The sequence below is a fragment of the Mobula birostris genome, chromosome 14 (assembly GCF_030028105.1).
Source record: "Mobula birostris isolate sMobBir1 chromosome 14, sMobBir1.hap1, whole genome shotgun sequence".
Classification (NCBI taxonomy): domain Eukaryota; kingdom Metazoa; phylum Chordata; class Chondrichthyes; order Myliobatiformes; family Myliobatidae; genus Mobula; species Mobula birostris.
The window spans coordinates 71,101,770-71,119,599 of NC_092383.1; the positions used below are offsets into that span (position 1 = coordinate 71,101,770).

Consider the following 17,830-nt stretch of genomic DNA (forward strand, 5'->3'; position numbering starts at 1 on the left):
GTGCACTACTGTGAAGTTATCTGCTTTGGTTAAGTTCACTATTTTTGTCCATTATCAGTTCAATATTCTCAAGAAATACAAGTTACACATTATATTCATCAAATCTCTCTTTTAATCATGTTTCTCACTTCTTTTGTTACTTTGAAAATCAAAACTTCCAAATTGTAAGACACTTTATTTAGCTATTGTTTACTGAGTAACCCAGGGTGTGCCCCTCTACTATATTTAAGATTTTCACACATTCAGAGCACCGTACTTCATATATTGGTTTTTCTCTACCTAAAATATAGTATATGTTGTCCTCAGTCCAGAAAGTATAAAAGCTTAAAATTTCAGGAATGGAAGAATTGGATTTTTACCATTAATGAGTTTGAAACAATTGAGTTCAATTTGTTTAAGGGAGGTCACCTTAGAAGTGTATGGCATTGATCAAATTATAAGATTAGATATACCACTCAGTTGGCTTTCTAACTGAATCTCTCATTTTGGTCTTTGACTGAAGCTGTCCTTGGGAAATGTTATCAGTGCTCTGGGAGACCAAAGCAAGAAGAGCCATCATGTGCCATACAGAGATTCCAAACTGACAAGGCTTCTTCAAGATTCACTGGGAGGAAACAGGTACTAAAATGCAACAGATCTACACAAAAAAGCAGTAAAAGCTATGTTTAGTATTTACTTATGAGATTTATTAAAAAAAAGCATTTTTTAACCAATGGCTTAAAAGCAGTTTCAGTCACTATAATTCAGCCAGTGAACAATTATACTACACAATACTATTCCATGTAATAGAAAAGATGAGGAAAATCTGCTACCCATCAAATGTTATATGTCAGCTATATACTTCAAAGGAAATTTATAAAGAACAACTAATGTTTCTGTCATTTTCCAACAAACTTGTCTACAAAAGAGAAAATCTGCAGATGCTGGAAATCCAAGCACCACAAATAAAATGCTGTAGGAACTCAACAGGCCAGGTAGCATCTATAGAAAAGAGTACAGTCGAAGTTTTGGGCTGAGACCCTTTATTAGGACTCCCTAATGCTACCTCGCCTGCTGAGTTCTTCAAGCATTTTGTGTGTGTTACAATGGAATTATGGTCACTAATTTATAAGAAATTATGATTACAAAAAGAAGGTTGCAAAGAATGTTTGAAATGTTATTTCATGAGCTGGAGAACTGTAATTTTTTGGGAAAGATTGATAAGCTGAGGTTTTTTAAAAACGCAAACAACAGGAATTCTGCAGATGCTGGGAATTCAAGCAACACACATCAAAGTTGCTGGTGAATGCAGCAGGCCAAGCAGCATCTCTGGGAAGAGGTACAGTCGACGTTTCAGGCCGAGACCCTTCGTCAGGACTAACTGAAGAAAGAGTTAGTAGGAGATTTGAAAGTGGGAGGTGGAGGGGGAGATCCAAAATGATAGGAGAAGACAGGAGGGGGAGGGATGGAGCCAAGAGCTGGACAGGTGATTGGCAAAGGGGATATGAGAGGATCATGGGACAGGAGGTCTGGGGAGAAAGACAAGGGGGGGGGGGTACCCAGAGGATGGGCAAGGGGTATAGTCAGAGGGACAGAGGGAGAAAAAGGAGAGTGAGAGAAAGAATGTGTGTATAAAAATAAATAACAGATGGGGTACGAGGGGGAGGTGGGGCATTAGCGGAAGTTAGAGAAGTCGATGTTCATGCCATCAGGTTAGAGGCTACCCAGACGGAATATAAGGTGTTGTTCCTCCAACCTGAGTGTGGCTTCACCTTTACAGTAGAGGAGGCCATGGATAGACATGTCAGAATGGGAATGGGATGTGGAATTAAAATGTGTGGCCACTGGGAGATCCTGCTTTCTCTGGCGGACAGAGCGTAGGTGTTCAGCAAAGCGGTCTCCCAGTCTGTGTCGGGTCTCGCCAATATATAGAAGGCCACATCGGGAGCACCGGACGCAGTATATCACCCCAGCCGACTCACAAGTGAAGTGTCGCCTCACCTGGAAGGACTGTTTGGGGCCCTGAATGGTGGTAAGGGAGGAAGTGCAGGGGCATGTGTAGCACTTGTTCCGCTTACAAGGATAAGTGCCAGGAGGGAGATCAGTGGGGAGGGATGGGGGGGACGAATGGACAAGGGAGTTGCGTAGGGAGCGATCCCTGCAGAAAGCAGAGAGGAGGGGAGGGAAAGATGTGCTTAGTGGTGGGATCCCGTTGGAGGTGGCGGAAGTTTCGGAGAATAATATGTTGGACCCGGAGGCTGGTGGGGTGGTAGGTGAGGACCAGGGGAACCCTATTCCTAGTGGGGTGGCGGGAGGATGTAGTGAGAGCAGATGTACGTGAAATGGGGGAGATGCGTTTGAGAACAGAGTTGATAATGGAGGAAGGGAAGCCCCTTTCTTTAAAAAAGGAGGACATCTCCCTCGTCCTGGAACGAAAAGCCTCATCCTGAGAGCAGATGCGGCGGAGACGGTGGAATTGCAAAAAGGGGATAAGCTGAGGTTGTTTACTTTAGTTTGGAGAAGGTGAGGAAAGATTCAGTTATGTTATGAGAGTTCCAGTTGGCTTGATTAGAATAGGTCTATCTTCTTTGGCACAGATACCATTGTTAGGTGGCACAGATTTACTGCAATTTAACCTATAATTCCAGGGAGTCTGAGGATATCCTTTCAGTTAGTGAGTGCTGGGGATTTACAATTTTCTGCCTGAAAATCTATGCCTGGTAGAGGTAGAAAAACATAATTATATTTAATAGGTACTTTGACTGGCACTTGGAAGGTTAAAGCCCACAGAGTTATGGGTTAATAACTGGAAAGGGATGTGATAAGAAGGTTCTACCTATTTACTGCAGTATGGACAGCTCGCATGGCTTCCTGTCACAACTTTCCAAGATTCGGCAAGATGCTCTGCAAAGTGATGAAATTAAGGAGATAAGTATATTTTATAATGAGTGAAACAGAAAGTAGAACATTTAAGAGGAGAGTAGCCTAGTGCATTTTAAATGTAGAATCAAATAACACAGTGGAGCAGAAGAAAGTGAGAAGGCAGGAGAGATGGAGAAGGCTGAGTGAATGACTGATATGAATGAAGAAATGGCTGCAGACATGAGCATGAATTTGCAAATCAAAGCAACATCTTCACCTCAGCAATTTGAAGAGTGCTATTAGTGGACTCTGTATCTGAGAGATTTCACTGAGGTGAGAGGAGATGTTGCTTGAAAGGCAGGTTAGAATAGGATTGTAATGTTAATGTCATCAGCTGCACTGCATTTATCGATTACAGAGCCTTTTTTGTGAAGGTACAGTATTACAGAACTTCAAAGTAAAAGGCTCAGGATGAAGTTCAGAAAGTTGGTTGAGGAAGCATGAGTAAAAAAAAATTAGAAAATCTACTTCTCTGAACTTTCTTAACAGGCATATCGAATTTTATTTCTCAAATAAATGTTGAATCCATCGGAATATTCTACAATGCCCATCTCAGAGTACATCATTAATCTTCCTGGAAAAACTGACTTGTCTAATTGGCAGGATATGTATTATTACTAAGCCGGCTGGTGGCGCAGTGACATCAGCGCCGGACTCCGGAGCGAAGGTTCCGGAGTTCCAATCCAGTCGGGCCGCTCCCAGGCACGCTTTCCATCCGTGCCAGGTTAGGTGTCGAGCTCGCAACTCGGCCTTGTAAAAAAAAACTGCACTGTGAGAAGGACGTGGGGGACCATTCTCAGAATCTTTCCACCAAGACAGCCACTTGAAAAAAGTGGTCGCCAAGGCTCTGGCAGAGTATGGCACACACAAAAAAAATATTATTAGTACATTCTTCCTTCAACTGAATTATAGAATGTTCAGACCTGCAATACTTTATTATGATATCCAACGGTAGAAGTAATGCAGATTTTAAAAAAAATTATTGGCATATAGGGCAGGGGTTCCCAACATTGTTAGCCGTGGACCACTACCATTAAGCAAGGGGTCCATGGACTCCAGGTTGGGAACCCTGGTATAGAGCCTGAAGCATATTTACAGCATTTTTCCAGTTGTCAATTGAATGAAAATCACTCCCTTCCTTACAGTCGAACCATCATGATTGCTTGCATTAGCCCATCTGATCGTGACTTCATGGAAACTCTCAATACCCTCAAGTATGCAAATCGAGCCCGAAATATAAAGAACAAAGTTGTGGTTAACCAAGACAAAACCAGTCAACAAATCAGTGCTTTGCGAGCCGAGATTGTTCGACTTCAAATGGAGCTGATGGAGTACAAGACGGTAAGAAATATCGACAATGAATCACCAGAGATTAAAATTTGAATTCGTCTGTGGACATAAGCTTCACTGCATATAAACTTTTCTGTTAATGAACTTATTACAAAATGAGGATTGATTGCCACTCAAAGTGCTTTCTAGTCACAGTGTGAGTTATACATTGTATGTTCACCTACATCCCCGTCATCTCCACCTGGAGAGCACAAGCTCCGAATGTAAAGACATTCCTTTAGAGCGGAGATGTGAGGGAATGTCTTTAGCTGGAGGGTGGTGAATCTGTGGAAAGTATTGCCACAGATGGCTGGAGAGGCCAGCTCATTGGGTATATTTAAAGCGGAGGTTGATAGGTTCTTGATTGGTGAGGGCTTCAAAGGTTACGGGCTGAAGGCAGGTGAATGGGATTGAGAGGGATAATAAATCAGCTATGATGGAACGGAGAACCAGATTCAATGGGCTGAACAGCCTAACTCTGCTCCTGTGCTTTATGGTCCTTCACGGAACAGCAATTTATTCATTTATTTCAAAGAACATTGGATAATTATTACTTATTTTCCATTTGCTAAAGAAATAGAACCAGATTAGTTAATGAAAGTATACAGCACCTTGCAAAAAGTAGCTGTGGCTCACCACAACATTGCTTGCTAGAATACCTCTACAATAAACAAAGCCTGTGTTTATTAACCTAGTACTGAATGAATATACAACAGATCCAAAGAAGGAAAACATTTGAAATTACAGAGAGAAGCTTCTGGGCATGATAATGTACTGACTGTTTTAAACTTTTCTATGTGTGTGATCCAATTACTCTTTGACCGCATTGAATCAATGAAAATACTGTTTTGAACTTGTTTCTGGTTCTGTTTTTAAGGGTAAACGAGTCATTGATGCTGATGGGTCTGAAGGTTACAATGACTTGTACCATGAAAATGCAATGCTACAGAAAGAAAATGACACATTGCGAATGAGATTAAAAGCCATGCAAGAAACAATTGATGCACTAAATAACAGAGTGACACAGCTCTTGAGTAATGAAGCCACTCAAATTATAGCCAGTGCAGGTAAAATGATTAATTGTTACAATGACCTCAGGAACACTTTTTTATTTTTAATAGAAACTTCTTAGCAATATCTAGTGAAACTTCTCTGAGGTACTCAATTGCAGATCATTATTTTCTAGTTTTAAGACCTCCTTTGTGGTATAAAGTAGTTTTTAATTTATCAGTTCATGATGCTTCATGTAGGGCAGTGCTTTGTTTCAGAACTTTGATTCATTGAAAATGATGTAGAAGAAGTTTGCAGGTTAGAATTCTCTACAAATTTTGGTTTATTAAGAGGTGGTCTGTGACACTTAGTTATTTCAAATCAAATTATTTTAGTAAATAAGCTTTATCGCTGTAATTATTTGAATGAATTGTAGTTTGTAGGTAAAGCTTTAGATCATTAGTCAACATTACTAAATTGATTGTAATGTGTAAATCATTTGATTTTTTTTGGACAACCTGTCTTCTGTTCAGGTTAGTTCCATGTCATCTTTGATTAGTTGTACAAAGTGATGTTCTCAGCTTTTATTGGATTTAGTTATTGGATTTTACCTAAATTTATTGAATGGTTAAACTAGCTTACTGATCAACAGGGAGAACAGTCTGATTCTAGTGACCAACGATGTAATTGTGCAAAGTTTTTTATTTCTTTTATTATGTATATAAATACACTTACTTTGAACCCCATCACAATGCTTAATAAAAGCAAAAATGCTGGAATACTGAGTAGATAGGATGCATCTGTGGAGAGGAAAACAGACTTAACATTTTATGTTTCATGATGTTTGGCCTTATAGCATTCTGCTCAATGAGTAATATAATCAATATGAAATCTTGACTCTGTTTCTCTTCCTTAAAGCAACTTGCTGACCTTCTGAGTATATCTGGCAATTTTTGTGGTTTATTAAAATTACTAGCATTCACAGTGCATTACCATTGAAGACAATTTCTGCATTCAGTTCTGCAAACTGAAACTGAAATCAAGTTTTATGTTAATTACATCTTTCAAATAATATGGATGACCAACCATTTAATTATGTTTTTTAATTTTAAAAAGTCTCCACAACCTACTTTTTAAATTACTTTGCTTCTGTAAAGTTGCTACTTTCTATTTGTTCTGCAGGAGATGGCAATGAAGAAATAGGTGCACTAATTCAAAATTATATCCGGGAAATAGAGGATCTCAGGTTGGTCCAAGGCATTTTGTATATGGTATTGTGGATAGTGTTGGCGCGTAGCCAAGTGGTTAATGCATCGGTCTAGTGATCTGAAGGTCGCTAGTTCGAGTCTCAGCTGAGGCAGTGTGTCGTTCCTTGATCAAGGCACTTAACCACACATTGCTCTGCGATGACACTGGTGCCAAGCTGTATGGGTCCTAATGCCCTTCCCTTGGACAACATCGGTGACGTGAAGAGGGAAGACTTGCAGCATGGGCAACTGCCGGTCTTCCATACAACCTTGCCCAGGCCTACGCCCTGGAAACCTTCCAAGGCATAAATCCATGGTCTCACGAGACTAACAGATGCCTATTTAGATTGTGGATTCTAACGCCTGACCATGTCAAAAAAAGAATGATGCCATAAAACATAGGAGCAAAATTAGGCCAATTGACCCATTGAGTCTTTTCCACCATTCCATCATGGCTGATTTATAATCCCTCTTAATTCCATTCTCGTTCCTCCCGCCCATAACTTTTGAAGCCCTTCCTAATCAAGAACCGATTAAAATCCATTTAAATTACCTAATGACTTAGCCTCCACAGCCATCCATGGCAATGAATTCCACACATTCACAGTTCACCAATTTACTACTTGACGCCTAGTGAAATAAAGACTGATGGCTCTAAGGCGAAACAATCATTAGGATTCCCACAAAATCAAAATAAGGCTGGTGAACCCAACTCAAAAAGTTAGATGGAAAATCAATTTTTTCACTTCCAGTCCTTTTGTAAAGAAAGCAAATTTCGTTACTGAGATAAAATTGAAACCACAAAATTGGATCATTTACTGACTTTTCTGAAGTGCATATTATGCATATATCTATGTTAATTCTGAGTAGATAGTTATTGTAATTAATTCTGGGATAAATCACTTCAAGTATAATTTAATTGAGAATTACATACTTTGCTGCACTCTGTATTTGTATGTCTGCCAATTTGTTACTATCACTCAATTATATCACTATTCCATAAAATACTTATTTCCATGCTTACTGACATTAATCAGGACTTTGTGTGGGGAAAGTCCTGTCTTAATGACTGGAGTATTCTCTTTGACAAGGTGAAGATTGTGACTGATGAATGTAGAACTGTGGATCTTGTCTACATTCATTTTAGCAAGGTGTTTTACTAAATGCCTTGTGGGTGGCTCATCCAGAAGATTGAGATGCATGGGATCCATAATGAATTGGCCATTTGCATTTAGAACTGGCTTGCCCATGGAAGAGAGAGGGAGTTGGTCAAAGGGACTTATCCTAGCTAGAGATCTGTGATTAGAGGTGTTCCACAGGGATCTGTACTGGGACCTCTGCTGTTTAGATAATGCATATCATTATCTAAATGATAGTGCAGATGAAAGTGCAGATGGGTAGGTTAGTAAGTTTGCAGATGATACAAGGATTTATGGTTTTGTGAATACTGTAAAAAATTAGCAAAGAATACAATGGGATATACGTTTGTAGATCAGTTGCAGATATGTATGGAGAAATGGCTGATAGAGTTTAACTTGGCCAAATGTGAAATATTGCACCTTTGTAAGTTAAACGTAATGAGACAGTTCACTGCTGATGGCAAGATTGTTAACAGTGTTGAAGAACAAAGGGATTTTGGGGTCCGTTCATAACTCACTGAAAGTGGCTTTACAGGTTGATAAGGTGGTTAAGAAGGCAAGCAGCATGCTTGCCTTTATCAGTCAAAACATTGAGTTCAAAACTCCATATTTATGTTTCTCAAAGATCCTCTGATATGAAGGACAATTTTTTGCAGGACTAAACTGTTGGAAAGTGAAGCCATGAATGAATCACTCCGACGCAATCTCTCTCGACTGACGTCCAAGTCTCCGTATTCAGCGGGATTGTCTCCCATGCCTTGTGCATCAAGTCTAGCCATCTCTCTGGAAACTGATACTTCTGAAGTTGTTGAACTGGCAAAAAGAGATTTGGAGATGCTTAAGAAGAAGGAAAGGATACAAAGAAGAAATAGGTAACTGTATGCATAAATTGTTATTGAATAATATGTACATTTATTAATGAGTTCCTCTGAACTTAGCTGAAAGGTTAAATATGCTTTTCCTTTAGTTTTTAATCAGAGACCTCTGGGTGTTTCATAAGAGCATCCTAATAGAGGTAAGCTGACTAGCCCCTTGTCTACCATGCATCAGAGTTTTGATGTTGTCATGTCAGCTTCCTTGCATAGAATTGGCTGACATTATAATTCAAAATATTTTGGACTTCAACCCCATTTGAGAGACAAAACACAGAACTGAGTGTTGTTTCAGTACACCCCTGTCAGTGTTGGAATCATTTGAATCACATTTAAAATACAGCTGACGTTTTCCTTTTCGGGATGTGGAAGAACTGAAGATTTAAGGGAGAGGTGTCCTCAAGTGCATCTCTTAACCAGCCTCATCAACAGAGATTATTTGTTACTGTTTTTGAGATCTTGCCAAGTACAATTTGTATTAATCTTTTCAAACATTACAACTATAACTGTACATCATTGACAGTGAGGTACTTGGGGCTATTATTTTGTCAGGAAAAACACTTTTTTTCCCCCCTGGAATAAGTATTTTATTGTCAACATCTTACAGCAGGATGGGGTGGGGAGAAAATATCAAAAGTTACTGCCAGACCTTTGGCAAACTGAGATATTTACCAACATGGTAATATTAGGTTAAAGTGGCTGAATGTCCAAAAAACGACCTATCTCCACCAATGAGGATGCATCTCTGATAATAAAAAAATAGAAAAATTATAGAAATGTCTTAACATCTCAGTTATAAAAAGATAATCATTGAATTTTAAAGAAAAGTAACTGACCATGAATTGGATAGCTACGTATAATTTTTGTATGTAATTATTTATTTATGTTTTCTTAAAAGTCCAGAGAAGGAAAAAAGAAAAAAGAGTCTACAGACAGAGATTTGGGAAGAAACAGATGACAATGAAGCAGAAGAGGTATGTAAAGGCAAAGAACCTGGGGGGAAAAAATCAAGGATCTTGTATGTTATATTTCTCTGAGTTTTTGGACAAATCTGTATTTGATTTAGCCTTTTTGTTCTTGGTGCCATCAATCAGTTGCCCAATTTGAATCCCTCTTTTCCGATCTTTTTCATAAAAAAAAAACTCGATCACTAGCAGTGGGATTCCAAATAGGCAAACCATACTAAAGCCCAGTGCCTCAAACTTGCATCCACAGAGCAGAGACAAAAATTCCTTTAGCAGAGACTTTGACAGTACATCATTTGGGACAAATGCACTCAGTGGCCACTTTATTAGATACATCCTGTAACTAATAAAGTACCCACTGAGTGTAAGTTCATGGTCTTCTGCTGCTATAAACCATCCACTTCAAGGTTCAATGTGTAGTGTTCAGAGTTGCTCTTCTGCACACCACCAATGTAACATGTGGTTACTTGAGTTACGATCACCTTCCGATCAGCTTGAACCAGTCTGGCCAATCTCCTCTGGCCGCTCTCAATAACAAGGCATTTTCACCCACAGAACTGCTGATCACTGGATTTTTTAAAAAAATTTTTCCACCATTCTCTTTAAACTCAAGACTTTTTGTGCATAAAAAACCCCAGGAGATCAGCTGTTTCTGAGATATTCAAACCATCCTGTGTTGCACAGACAGTTGTTCGTGATCAAAGTCACTTCAATCACTGATTGTAGACTTCAGGAGAGGGAAACCAGTACTCATCAGGAAACCTTGGCAAACTTCGATAAATGTGTGGTGGAAAATGTGCTGACCAGCTGCATTACGGCCTGGTATGGGAACACCAATACTTTTGAGTGGAAAATCCTATAATAGGTAGTGAATTCAGCCCAGCACATCACAGGTAATATCCTCCCAACCATTCAGCACATCTGCACAAAACGTTGCCGTTGGAAAGCAGCATCCATTGTCAACCAGTCCATGCTCTTGCTGCTGCCATCAGGTAGAAGGTGCAAGTGCCTCAGAACTCTCACCACTAGGTCCAAGAACAGTTACTACCCCTCAACCATCAGGCTCTTGAACAAAAGAGGATGACTACACTCATTCTATTTCCATACTGGCCTCCTTCGTCTTCTCACCTTCCTATCAATCCCCCTGAGTCCCCCCTCCTTCCCTTCCTGCTATGGTTCACTCTCCCCTCCTATCAAATTCCTTCTTCTCCTGCCCTTTATCTTTCCAACCATATTGGCTTCGTCTATCACCTTCTAACTATCCTCTTTCCTTTTCTCCACCTTTTTATTCTGGTGCCTTTTCCCCTTCTTTTTCAGTCCTGAAGAAGGGACTCCGCCCACAACTGTTTATTCATTTCTATAGATGCTGCCTAACCTGCTGAGTTCCTCCAGCATTTTCTGCGTGTCACTTTGGATTTCCAGCATCTGCAGACTTTCTCATGTTTATAATTTTCTTCTCAGTTTTTGTAGCTCTTAGGAAGGGTGAACTGTGTCACCAGATGTAGAGGCCCCTACCTGCACCTTTGATTTCAATTACTTTTCCTTTTAACCTTTTTTAACATTCTTACTTCAAATGCTGCAAAGCTTGATCTCAGTGCAGTACATTTTGCATGTTTCAAAGTTATGTGGAGATTAGTAAAAGTAAATAAACTGACACACAAAATTGAGTATTATTTAGCACATCATCAATTTACTTAACTTTTGTGTATATTCTATTATTTAATAATGGATAAGGAAGTTTGGTCCATTGAGTCTCATTCCCTTGCTTTTGCTCTTGTCACATACCCCGTGACGGGTTAAAGAACCAGCAGAGATGGAAAACACTTTGGAGTCCGGTATTGCTATTAACTAATGGTATTTATTAATAACTACGCAATACAGTGATATAAATGCAGATATATCAAACAGGTTAGCAATGATTATATATAAGTAAGTATGGAACTATATGAATACCAAGCTTCTTCGAGTCTAGGGGTAAATAGATAGTCTTACGATGATGAGTAAAGTTCAGTTCAGTTTGTGGTATTGAGTTGAGTAGTGATGGAGAGAGAGAGAGAGAGGGAGAGATTTGAGTCTTCAGGTGAGCTGGCGCCGTCGATCTTCCCGTTGTCCTCCGAAATCCTTTAGAAGTCACCGACTGTGACCACAACAAAGGGGACCGTTCTTCTGTGGTGGAATTATCAACCCAGGCGAGGGCTGGACACATGAATAACTCCTCACTGGTCACACCCTCTTCACACTGTGAGAGCCACTGATTGATCCTCCAAAACCCACCTTTTCTGTGGGCACAACAAAGCTCATTCAGTGTCCAAAACCATGTGTATGTAAGTCTAACAGCTGACCTATTTATGTCACCATGCTGAATTTAGTAGCTGTCCATTTAGTAGCTGTCAATTTAGTAGTTCTCTGTAAGAACACAGAAGATGCCAGTGTCCTTGTAGAAAGTATAACCAAACTGTGAGCAGTCTTCGCCTCTCTCTCTCTTTCTTTCTCTCTCTTTTTAACAAGGTGTCTGGGTTGGACACCTCGCTCTCTCTTTCCAAAAGCACAGTTCATAGGGGTAGTTCAGGACCCCGTCACACTCTGTAGTCTATTCCTTTGCACATTGCCTTACAATTCTTCCCTAGAACATTATAGAAGTTTTAGGTTGAATTTACAATATATTCTGCTGTCTGCACAATACATGATTAGATACTCATTTCTTATTCCCAACATATATAGATGAAAATTATTGTTTGTCCCATTAATTGTCACCTGCCTTGCTTACTTCCTTCCTTAATTTATAATTTTAAGTGCATAGACTGTGATTGAATGAACAAAGACACCGGAGAGAAGTACCAGTAGATCTGAAGTAGTCTCATTATTCGACAAAATGCTTCATATTGAGACCCCTTTCAGAGTAAAAAGATATGCTTGACACAACGTTTTATATGCTAAAGACCAAAGAAAAATTCAGGACAATTCCACATTTACTTTGAACAACACACTTCCCTTTTTGAACCCATACTCTCTTACCATAAACACCACTGGCAAGACTAGCATTTATTCTTCATCTCTTACTTCCCTTAGAATGTTTTTATTCCTTCCCAAAATGGTACTCCTACGGGTTAATTGATGGGCAGTTCCTGGATTTAGACCCAGCTATGTCAGTATAGTTTTATTTCAGGATCATGTATCACTTGGAGGAGAAGTGGTGTTCCCTTGCTCTGCTGCCCTTGTCTTTGTTAGTGATGGAGGTCAAAGGTTTGGAAGATGATGTTACATTAGTCATGTCAGGTAAGTATAGTGTATTATGGAGACAGTACACCTCCCAGACACAGTCCACCAGTATTGAGGATGGGGAGGAGTGTAGGTGGAAGTAAATGTGAAGAGAATATATGAGAAATCAACCAAAGAGCCTATTATATCTACATCCCATCCTTTTGTAATTTCAGGAAGAAAGCTGCTGTGAAGAAGAAGAAGGTGGTGATGAAGATGAATTTGACAGTGATGGAAGCCTGGATGAAACAGATACTGAATCAGATGAGAAAGGTAATGATCCCAATCTGTAGTGGAAATCTCTCCGTTTATTAGGCTGACTGAAATAGAGCTGAGAACTGAACAAAAAAAAGATTCATGATTGAATTTGGAAAGGTAGTATTTTTTGTAATTAATCATGCAAAATGTGATCTTGTGTTATTGTGTAAGAGTGCTTTGAAAAGTCCTGCCATTATGAATAAGATATATATGCCTGTGTTGGATGAAGCCAAATTTAAAAATACTAATGTGTTCAAAATAAATAGCTTAATCAAAATTTAGAGCCTCAGGAATTTTTTTTTAAAGTACGCAGTGAATTGGAAGATGTGTTTAGAGACTGCTTGAGCTTTATTAAACTACTTTTCAGGGTGAAAACAAAGTAACTCAGCATAGAAATTCATTCTGAGGCAAAAATACATGCACTGCAGGATGCAATATATTAAGTAATAAAATTTGCATAAACCACACCCAAAATTGCAGCATGTGTGATGTTGATTTTTACTTCTGGTCACATGTGCCTGAAATGAACCCAAAGATCATTGCTTGATGCAAATCAAAGATCAAATGCCTGTTTTAGATCCTAGTGTAAAATTTACATCTAAGGTCACTGGTTGGACCTCCCACTTAAAGGTAGCTACAGCTTTAAATCACTCTATATTGATGCAAGAGGTTTAGCATCTACCTTCACATAACAGGCTGGCTTCAGTTTGGCACCTTCCAGATCCCCTTCCCCTTCCACCCTGTATTTACTAGCAGCCTTTGTCCAACATTCCAGCCAGTTCATGTTACTCCTCCCTCCCCCACTACTGCTCACCTGTTAGCAAGTTGGAATTGATGCTGCCTCAGAGGCTTTGACTGGCTTCCACAACTCACTGCAGTTATAGAAATGAAGCTTGGCACATCCTTAACAGTGGACTCTTGTGAGGCAGCTATAGCCTGCACTGCACTGGGTAAAGCCATAATGCAGATTGTTTTGAAATTCTAGGTCATTCCAAAAGATATCATTACATTAGAAATGAACAACTATAATGCTGTGCCTCAGTTCTTCTGTTCAGAATAGTAGAACAGAAGTTTAGCCTTAGAAGATGTGGCATGGTAGTGTCGCGGTTAGCTTAGTGCTATTACAGCACCAGTGACCCAGGTTAAGTTCTGCCGCTGTCTTTAAGGAGTTTGTGTGTTCTCCTCATGACTGAGTGGGTTTCCTCTGAGTGTTCTGGATTCTTCCCACATTCCAAAGATATACAGGTTGAAAGGTTAACTGGTCACATGGGTGTAATTGGGCAGAGCGAGCTCATTGAGCCAGAAAAGTCAGTTATGGTGCTGAATCTCTAAATAATAAGATAAAATAAAAATAAAATTAATTTAATATGGAAAATGTAAATTCCATTTATCATGTTGAATCTGACTAGATTATTTTACAAGAAGGCAGTGAAAAACAGCAGTCATGTTATACTGCTATCCAAAAAACTTTCCTCAGATTTGTTTGTGAGCCAGATCAAACGTATTGCCTCTTGGCTATCTGATCAGCTAATCTGCAGTGTCTTTCTCAATTTGGTTAGACTTTATTCCCTAACCTGTCCATTTCTTATGGTTTTATTTTCCACCTGCATGTATCGCAGATTATCTACTTTTAAGCACTTTAAATTCATCACTTTCTGCAGGAGATGTGCCCTGATCTAAATCTGTTGTCTTTACCATTTTAATGTGCATTATATACTGAAAACTATATATATCTAAGCTACAGAAGGCAGCCTATATAACAGATATGCATGCTTATCTCAGAGCTTTGTTTTAGTTTTACTTGATAACCAAAGAAATCACATTATTTCAATGGCATAACATTTTTAAAATTCATTGTTGCGATATGTAATATCTTTTTGTTTGTTTTATTTAATTAATTCTAAAGGATTATATTTTTAGACAGCTGCACAGCCTTGAAATTTAAGATTTTTGGTAACTTGCTTACAACTCTTGAATAAATTTTCTCTTGTTTTATTCTCCTATTTTCAGTCAACTATCAGGCTGATCTTGCCGACATAACTTGTGAAATTGAAATCAAGCAGAAACTGATTGATGAGCTTGAGAATAGCCAGCGACGATTGCAAATACTGAAACAACAATATGAGGAGAAACTTATTCTATTGCAGAACAAGATCCGGGACACACAGCTAGAGCGAGACCGTGTCCTGAAGAACCTTGGTATGGGCTACTTCTCTACAAACATACTATTAAAATTGTTAAATGTGGACAGTGAAAAGAACACTGAATTTTTGTGTCATTTCATCTCTTAATTATCTTGTTTTCAAAATATGTTGTAATTATGCTCCATCTGCTTGTAGTAGTTCAGCATACGTATTTAATGTAGTCAACAACTAGTTCTGCTGAGCCTGAGAAAACTCTAAACCACATATCAAAATGTGATTGTATTTTTTTGATTTTTAGTTCAAAGATTCGTGGGTTTTTTTGTATTTCCATTTATCCTTTTTTAATACGTTAATATTTGATTTGTAGGTGAAGGGGGAGAAGAGGTGAATTATTACTTTTGTAGTTTCAGTGATATCAAATTTGGCTGAACTATAAAGATGGACTCCTGTTTCCTTAACATCCCTTTTACAGTATTGCACAAAGCCACAATATGTGCTCATAAGTAACTTGGCACACTTTACCCTCCCTGGAGGTAGAAAAAGACTGCAGCACGTGTTCCAGAAACACAGACACTGGCGGCCCATATTGTTTCATACAATTCCAAGAAGGATAGTGAGGAGAGAAAGAGAGGAGCAGAGGAGAGAGGAAAATTGCTGAGGAGTGCTCAAAGTTGGCTACAAAGGGCAAAGGGTACATCTGATACTCCATAATCTCAATGTTGAGTAGCAGTAAAATCTGAAAGGATTTTTAAAAATGTAGTTTCAATATCTTGGCTCATCAGAGCTGTTTTAAAGTTCTTTTTAAAACTTACTTTAAAATATATATCACAGAAGTAATTACAGTATTGAATATTTTGTTAAGTATTATTAGAAACTCTTGATTTCTTTTACTTCTGGTTGCAATCTGTTTCATAAAAGCCAATAGCCTTTTTTCCTCTGCTTTGTAGAGGATAATTATTAGGACCACCACAGTCTAAAGAGCCACTGTTTCAATCCTCTGGCTTCAATCTGTGGGTGATTCTTCCTGTTTCCAGATGCCAGAGGGGTTAATTCCTATTTAATGTGTATTTTCAGTGGTGTCTTAACTTCTGATAAAATTCACAATAGAGTGTTCGCACAGACACAAATGATACACAAGATAAATCAAGACATGTACAGTTTAGCTTTTTGCAAACCATCTTACAAAAGTTCAATGTAAATTTATTATCAAAGTACATGTATATCACCCCATACAAACCATGTTTCATTTTCTTGTGGGCATACTCAAAATCTATAGAAGAACCACCACAATAGAATCGGTGAAAGACCACACCAATTTGGACAGTCAACCAAAAGCAAAAGCTGTGCAAACACAAAAATAAAGAAATAATAATAAATCAATAAATAGGCAATAAATATCCGTACCATGAGATATTTGAAAGTGAGTTCATAGGTTGTGGGAACAGTTCAATGGTGGGCAAGTGGAAGTTAATATACCCAAAAAACTAAAATAAATAACAAAGTTTATATACCCATTCTGGCAGACTGGATAGTAGTCAGCTCTGTAATATGAGGCATAATATGGCAACCTTAAAACAACAATTATTGTTAACAAATAATATTGGAAAAGCTAAAGCTATGATCCTGGGGAATATATTTTTATATATAAAAAGCTGTCTTGCAGCATTAGCTGAGGTATGCCATCTACTGGACAACTGTAGTGCAGCAGTTAAGAGAGATTATCAACTCTCTGATGAATCCTTGCCCCGCTTTAGCACCATTTTCAACTCAATTGCGCTGCTGTTGAATTCTTCATAACTTGCAATTCTGCAGTGACCTTCAGATGTGGCTGACTGATGAATCATATCAGGATTCTGGGACATAGAAGAAATACCTCTTTCTTTGGTTGTAAGTTGTTCCTCCACAAAAAAAGCTAGAGTAGGAAGGTATTCTACATACTGTCATTTCAAATCAACTTTTAGAAGCAACTCTTCATTCAGGGTACAATCAACATGATCTCTTCAAACTGCAGGTAAGTGAGCCTTACATAAGTAACAGGGCAACACACAAAAATGCTGGAGGAACTCAGCAGGCCAGGCAGCATCTATGGAGAAGAATACAGTTGATGTTTCAGGCTGAGACCCATCAGCAAGATCCTGGGGCATATAATATGGCAACTTCTATAACCTTGTCAGCATCTGCAGATTTTTCAAATCACAAACAAGAGAAAATCTGCAGATGCTGGAAATCTGAGCAACACACACAAAATGCTGAAGGAACTCAGCAGCCAAGGCAGCATCTACGGAAAAAAGGTACAGTCAACATTTTGGGCCGAAAGCCTTCAGCAGAACTGAAACGTTGACAGTACCTTTCTTCCATAGATGCTGCCCGACCTGCTGAGTTCCTTCAGCATTTTGTGTCTGTTTCTGCAGATTTTGCTCTTGGTTGTTAGCAGTTACAGGATAATTATTGGAAAATATTTTAAGGGACAGGATTTATGCTTACTTGGAAAAACAAAGACTAATTAGTGGCTTTATGCAGGAGAAATTGTGTCACATAAATTTGATTTGTTTTGAGGAGGTAATTTAAGAAAATTAATGAAGTGGTATATGTGGTTTACATGGACTTTAGTGAGGCTAGGTAGGCTGGCCCAGATAGTTGGGGCACATGAGATCCAAGGTGTGCTGGTGAACCAGATCCAATATTGGCTTGGTTATTGGAGGCAAAGGGTAGAGGTTGAAGTGTGTT

The 17,830-nt window shown here is 38.8% G+C and overlaps 1 protein-coding gene across 3 annotated transcripts in view; it reads left to right on the forward strand.

The window, feature by feature from the left end:
* Nucleotides 1-17,830, forward strand: part of kif21b (kinesin family member 21B) — a 158,831-nt gene that overhangs the window by 87,717 nt on the left and 53,284 nt on the right. For all 3 annotated transcript variants that reach the window (XM_072278652.1, XM_072278653.1, XM_072278654.1), the window contains exons 7-14: nt 503-618; nt 4,047-4,242; nt 5,108-5,297; nt 6,403-6,466; nt 8,263-8,478; nt 9,377-9,452; nt 12,878-12,974; nt 14,970-15,158. In XM_072278652.1, coding sequence (XP_072134753.1) covers nt 503-618; nt 4,047-4,242; nt 5,108-5,297; nt 6,403-6,466; nt 8,263-8,478; nt 9,377-9,452; nt 12,878-12,974; nt 14,970-15,158 — 1,144 coding nt within the window. The remainder of the gene's footprint in view (nt 1-502; nt 619-4,046; nt 4,243-5,107; nt 5,298-6,402; nt 6,467-8,262; nt 8,479-9,376; nt 9,453-12,877; nt 12,975-14,969; nt 15,159-17,830) is intronic.